The 6710-nt window shown below is 58.0% G+C and overlaps 1 protein-coding gene across 1 annotated transcript; it reads left to right on the top strand.

The window, feature by feature from the left end:
* The first annotated feature begins 519 nt into the window (after positions 1-519).
* ISLR (immunoglobulin superfamily containing leucine rich repeat) lies at positions 520-3643 on the top strand. The gene is made up of 2 exons (XM_060095164.1): positions 520-786; positions 1626-3643. Exon 2 carries the CDS (start codon positions 1634-1636, stop codon positions 2918-2920), a length of 1287 nt encoding a protein of 428 aa, XP_059951147.1. The 5' UTR covers positions 520-786; positions 1626-1633; the 3' UTR covers positions 2921-3643.
* Positions 3644-6710: the final 3067 nt, after the last annotated feature.

Raw genomic sequence — 6710 nt, 5'->3', positions numbered from 1 at the left:
TACAGACTCACATACACCCACACAAACACAGAGACACACAAAGACTCAGCCTCACACCTACACAAATACACACACCCAAACATTTCCAAACACACAAATTCACCCATACATGGTCTCACACCCACATCCACACAAACACACATACAAACTCATCTGCACATAGAGATGTCACGCCCACACTCAGACATGCACACACAAGTGTACACACAATCTCTCACACGGTCTCAGCTTGGAGAATGCCCCCCACCCCCGCACATTTTTTTCTTGTTCAAAGTGAGATTAGAAGTCTCCCACCTTCCACGGGATTCAGTTTCTCACCCTTCCCCCCATAGAAATCCTTCTGGCCACATCTTTTCTTGGGTCTTGTCCAGCTAGCGCTGTGTCTTTAAGGAAGTTGAAGCTGCTAAAAGTGAGTGAGAGAGAGAAAAAAAAATCAAAAAATTTGGCATCTTTTCCCCCTCAAGTTTCTGGTGTCACTTATGAAACACGGGTCCTTGTTGCTACAGAGAAGCAGTTGTTTTGCTGGAAGGAGGAAGTATACGGGCTGCCTGGGCTCCCTTCCTGTAGCCTCCTCTCAGCAGACGGTCTCAGGCACCCTGTCCGGATAAGGAAAGGGCAGGCCCAGGTGTGCAGACTGAAGGTGGGGCAGGGACCAGGCTGCCCCTTCCTCCAACATCTTCATCTTCCCTTGGCCCTGCAGACTGTCCAGGGCTAACTCTTCCTTTGTTGCTTTTTTGGTCCCATCTTAGAAGAGGCTCTGCTTGACTAAGAAAGAGTAGTTTGAAGGTAAGCCAGCTGGAAGAGGGCTCCAAGGGCCAGTGGGAGGAGAGGGCAGCCTGCCGGGCACAGGGGCTGGGCTCCCCTGGGCACTTTCCTGTTGGTTTGGGGTGCTTGGGACAATCCCTTGCTTGGATCTGTCCAGGGGGCCTCAGTCCCTCTAACAACCGCAGCCCTGGAAATCTCAGCAGTATTTGGGTTGAGCCACTGGCCTCACCCAAGCCAGCTGAGAGGTCCTGGCAGGGGTTTATTTAGGCAGCTGCCTGGCGTAGTTTGAACCGAATAGGCCAAGGGTGTGATTCTGTAGAAAGGGTCTGGTGTCTGCTGTGGTCACGGGCCGGTAGGAACGGGAGAGCGGTGGGTGGGGCGGATGGGGGTGGTGTGCACTGCACAAGGGGCCTTGTCTAGGCCCGGGGCAAAGCATACCTATGGGGGGCTCTAGTGGGAGGGACTGCGGCCAGGATGTGGGAGGGCAGGAGGGAGGTTCTGCCGAGTGCTGGGGGGAGGAGGTGGCTGGAAAACAGATCTTGAGCCATAAAGTCAGCTCGGAGCTGGCCGATGCAGGGAGAGCTCTCTGCTCAGAGAAGGAGCTGGGGTCCTCTTCCGTCCGGTCTTCACCCGCTCCTGACTGCATGACCTCGGGCAAGTCCTGGACCTTCTTTGGGCCTCAGTTTCCCCTCCTGTAGAATGGGGGTGGTGGGCTAGGTGGTGTTGGGTCTTAGCTGGATGATGCTGGCAGGTCCTTCTGATGGGGAAGAGCTGAGAGGTGCTGAGGTCAGGGTGCTGAGAGGGATGAGTGCCTTCTGCGTGTCCTCGGGGTCACCTTGGTGGCATGTCCTTCTCTGCAGGAGGTAGGATGCAGGAGCTGCGTCTGCTGTGCTGGGTGTTCCTTGTGGGCCTGGTGCAGGCCTGTCCCGAGTCCTGCGACTGTGGGGAAAAGTACGGCTTCCAGATCGCCGACTGTGCCTACCGTGACCTGGAGGCCGTGCCACCCGGCTTCCCAGCCAACGTGACCACGTTAAGCCTGTCGGCCAACCGGCTGCCAAGCTTACCAGAGGGCGCCTTCAGGGAGGTGCCCCTGCTGCAGTCGCTGTGGCTGGCGCACAATGAGATCCGCAGGGTGGCCGCTGGTGCCCTGGCCCCTCTGGGCCAGCTCAAGAGCCTGGACCTCAGCCACAACCTCATCTCTGACTTTGCCTGGAGCGACCTGAACAACCTCAGCGCCCTCCAGTTGCTCAAGATGGATAGCAACGAGCTGACCTTCATCCCCCGCGACGCCTTCCGCAGCCTTCGTGCCCTGCGCTCACTGCAGCTCAATCACAACCGCTTGCACACACTGGCAGAGGGCACCTTCACACCGCTCACCGCGCTGTCCCACCTGCAGATCAACGATAACCCCTTCGACTGTACCTGCGGCATCGTGTGGTTCAAGACGTGGGCCCTGACCACTGCTGTGTCCATCCCAGAGCAGGATAACATCACCTGCACTTCACCGCATGTGCTCAAGGGCACACGGCTGAACCGCCTGCTGCCGCTGCCTTGCTCGGCACCCTCGGTGCAGCTCACTTACCAGCCCAGCCAGGACGGCGCCGAGCTGCGTCCTGGCTTCGTGCTGGCACTCCACTGTGACGTGGATGGGCAGCCAGCCCCCCAGGTTCACTGGCACATCCAGACACCCGGCGGCACCGTGGAGATTGCCAGCCCCAATGTGGGTGCCGATGGACGTGCCCTGCCCGGTGTCCTGGCAGCCAGCAGCCGGCCACGCTTTCAGGCCTTTGCCAATGGCAGCCTGCTCATCCCCGACTTTGGCAAGCTGGAGGAGGGCACCTATAGTTGCCTGGCCACCAACGAGCTGGGCAGTGCGGAGAGCTCGGTGAACGTGGCACTGGCTACACCAGGCGAGGGTGGCGAGGATGCACTGGGGCGCAGGTTCCATGGAAAAGCGGCCGAGGGTAAGGGCTGCTACACGGTTGACAATGAGGTGCAGCCGTCGGGTCCTGAGGACAACGTCGTCATCATCTACCTCAGCCGTACTGGGGGCCCCGAGGCTGCAGCAGCAGGAGGAGGGGTCTCTGGGAAGCAGCCCCCAGGGCTGCTTCTGCTGGGCCAGAGCCTCCTCCTCCTCTTCCTCACTGCCTTCTAGCCCCATCCCCACCCAGGCTGGGCTGGAGCAGGCCCAAGGCCTCGCTGACTCCTGCCCTTTGACTCTGCAGCCGTCCCTTACAAGTGCTGCAGGGGTCTGGGCTCGGCAACTCTCGAAGCCTGGGGACTTCCCATCTTCCTACCTCCCTTTCTCATCTCTTCTGGAATACTCACTGCCCCAACTTCTAGACTTGCTCAAAGCTAGTGACTAGGACAGAATTTGATCCCGTAACTCACCGTCTACGGTGCTCATTGCTGCTAACCACAATGCCCGTGCTTCCTTCTCGGGGCAGCGTGCTGACAGGGCGGTGCCCTAACCAACCCGGGGGGACTCACTGGTGGAATTCTGGCCACTGGGACTGACAAGCTGCCAAAGGCTATGGGTGGGGCTTGGGGCTTGGGGCTTGGCAGGGAGGTAGGCGGAAGCAGACAGGGCACAGGAGATGTAGAGTAGGATGTAGCGGAAGTGGCTGGCGTGGCTTTGAGGCTCTCTGACCTGCTTGAGCTCCTGCTGACCTTAGGTGTTCTCTGACGACTTGGGGGCTTGGGAGGCTCTGCCCTCATCTCAGACAGTCCTGGAGTACCCAGAATGTCATTCATCTCCTCACCCTTCCTCCCTTCAGTGTGCCCCTCCATCCTGGACACCTGCCCTGCCTTCCTCTCCAGGTATGCATTTGTAGCCTGCCCCTCCAGAGAGACCAGGCAGCCTGGGGGCGGCAGAGAAATAAACAGCATTTCTGATGCTCCCCTGCATCTGCCTGGTGTTTTGTCTGGATCTAGGGGGCCCCCGGTGGAGGATAGGACTGGAAGGACAGCCAGCCTTCCTGTCCACATGTTCCGGGGCCTGTGAGGCAGGGATGGGTGGCCCGGTGGTGGGCTCAGGTCTGGGTTGAGCTGCAGATGTTCTCCTCCACTCCCCACCTAGTCCACGGCACAAATGGGGGCATGAGCCTGACAACCATTGCAAAGGCTTCACTGGGGTCCCTGAGCAGTGGCCCGAAAGAGGTGTTTTGGAGGGGGCATGGGGGAAATCAAGTGCCTGGGTTGTGGCCTCTCTTCCCATTCCTGCTCCTGGAAGAGATGTTAGGGAACAGTGAGGAAAGCGGGGATGGGCAAGGCAAGATGGAGGAGAGAGAGAAGGGAGGAGAGAGGGGGTGTAGGATGGGGTGAGAGGGAAAGAGAAAGACCCAGAGAGACTGAGGACAAGAGAACATATTTGAAGGAGAAGCCAGAGGAAATGAATGGTAATTCCTCCCACATTTCCAGAAAGAGGAAATAGTATTCCTGGAGGAAAGTCTTTTCCTCACAGAGCAGGGGGATCAGGAACTGACTTGGGGGGTGGAGGGCCTGGCAGCAACCTGTGGGTCTCTTAGGATGGGGTCAGAACCTGGAGACCGTAGAACCTGTGCTGGGTCAGAGATGCGTCTCCCTACTGCCTTCATCTCTGCCCCTTTTCCGATCAAATGGTGCTATGCATAGGGACAAGACCCCATGAGAGAGGCTCTGAAGCCTCTGACTAGAGCCCCCAGAACTGCTGAGTCCAGCAAAGTGGAGGCAGGGAGGCCAAGGAACGTGGGGTAGCAGTTGTGAGCCTTGGCGGCTGGCCAGCCCCGCTTCCTCCTCCTTCCACACACAGCACCTCCCCATCCCCCCTGGTCAGCTTGCAGCTCCCGCTGAGCTGCTGTCACCAGAGCACATGTCAAGGATGACTGCACCTCAGATGGAAAGCAGCAGGATGGTGCCGAGTCCCCTGTGCTGTGCCACTTTGGGTAAGTCACTGCCCATCTCTGGACTTCAGTTTCCTCAGAAAACAAAGGACGGGCTAGGATATGGTAACTCATTGACTCTGACCCACTGACTCTGATTATCTAAGGCTTGATAATCCTAACCCAGCTTGGACCCCTTGACATCTCTGGCTCCATTCACAGATGAGCACGCTTGGCTTCTTGGAGTAGGATGTGGGCCTAAGACCTGAGTCGGGGGCAGCTGGGGAACATTTGTGCTCTGAATGAACTAGGTACTCGCTTGTTTTAAAGTCATCCATGGCACCCCATGCCCTCAAGGTGAAGCCCGAGTTCCCCAGCCAGATGTTTGTGGCCCCTCTGACTGGCTCTCTCTTGGAATGGCTAGTTAATTGTTCCTTTAACAGTCTGTGATGTCTCATCCTCTGTACGTTTACTTATACTGTTCCATCAGTCTGGACACCCTTCTCCTGTTCCTCACTTGGCTAAGTCAGCTTTTGAGAGTCGGCTGAGGTACCACCTCCTCCAGAAAGCCTTCCTGGATGCTTTTCCCTCACCCTCCCCCCAAAATGGACTAGGCCCCCTCCTCTGGTTCACAGTCCTGAGTGTCCAGTGTCCCAGCCTGATTACACTTTATTATGACTCTGTTTCCATATTAAGGGCAGAGACCCAGTCTGCCTTCTCATTCCTGAGACCCCGTCAATCACTAACACAGGGCTAGGAAGACATTTTTCAGTGGGCTGCACTGGGATCAGACCCTGCCCTCTTTGCCCTCTTCCTGGGCATCCTCGAAGGTGGGTTGATGCTCCCTGGCCCTGCCTGGCTTCCTGCGAGTTTGAGGCTGTCGTTTGGGTGCAGGAATGTGGTGTAATTGTGCGGATATTTCTGGAGGCCCCACTGATCCAGGTGTGTGGGGTGGCCACATCTGCCCCACCCTCGGTAGCCCCAGCCCCACAGTGGCCCCCAAACCCTCACTCATACATGCCCGCACCTCAGTCCCCAGCAGGGGGAGGGACCCCCTCAGCTGCCCTCCCTTCTGCATACTAGTCTCCTCCTACCTCCATACCTTTATTCATATTGTCTCCCCATCTCTTGAAATCTCTCCTCCTCCCCAAATCCTGCTCATTCTCGAAGACCCAGAATCAGTCTTACTTCCAAAGCCAATGCTCACACAGCTCAGGGGTGGCACCATAGGTCCCCAGTCTCTCCACCACCTCAAGGGATGTGGCCATGGTTCCCATTCTGCCCCCGACCCAGTGCCCAGCCCAGCACTGACCAGAGTACCCCAACCCCACCCAAGCCCCATAAACACAGTGTTGATTGACTGAGATGCCGGGCGGTTTTCCCCACGTACTCCTCCCCTTCAGGAAGACTGTTTCTTAGGGACAAGTTTATTACAGGGAGCACACTAACCTCTTTCATAATATCTAAAGGCATACCAGCTACAAAAATATCAGGCTCTCAAGTGTGGCCAGCTCACTGTGGGGCCTGGTTTGAGCCGTGACTGCTGCCAGGTAGGAGCCCATGGCTTCCTCCTGGGCTGCCTTGCAGGCCACGGGGCCCCCCAGGAGGAGCGGGGAAAGCTGCAGGAGAGAGGAAGCGCTGTGTCTGGTCACAGTGGTGTGTTCCAAGGCTGAGTGGGCCCAGCTGGAATCCTAGGTTGTCCCGGCCTGCATCACCAGCCCCGATCAGGAGAAGGCTTCCGTGAAGCCTGAAGGCTGGCGGCAGAGCCAGCGTCGGGAGGCTTCTGGACCAAGGGCCTAAACCACCGACTGCTTTCTCCAGAGCCCTAGCTGGCTTCCCAAGATCAAAGGGGCAGACCAGAGCCTTCCCAAGGCTTGAGGCTCACAGCGCTGGCAGACTCCCACCAAAGCAAAGCAACCCCCGGCTGGCCCTGAACCCCCGGGACCTGCTGGCAGAGCTGGTGCCAAGCAGAGAGGCTGCCACGGTTGGAGTGATGAGGCTGGGAGAGCTGGGGAGGGAGTGGGCTGGGAGGATGGGAAGTGCTCCAGCACAGGCAAGGACACGGTGGGGTGGCCTTCCCCACCT

Source organism: Mesoplodon densirostris, chromosome 4, assembly GCF_025265405.1.
Source record: "Mesoplodon densirostris isolate mMesDen1 chromosome 4, mMesDen1 primary haplotype, whole genome shotgun sequence".
In the NCBI taxonomy this organism is placed as follows: Eukaryota; Metazoa; Chordata; class Mammalia; order Artiodactyla; family Ziphiidae; genus Mesoplodon; species Mesoplodon densirostris.
The sequence above is the reverse complement of the archived record's forward strand: the minus strand, read 5'-3'. Positions and strand labels throughout refer to the sequence as shown.

Excerpts from the sequence above, each read along its gene's own strand:
- ISLR (XM_060095164.1), top strand. The coding sequence starts at position 1,634 with ATGCAGGAGCTGCGTCTGCTGTGCTGGGTGTTCCTTGTGGGCCTGGTG.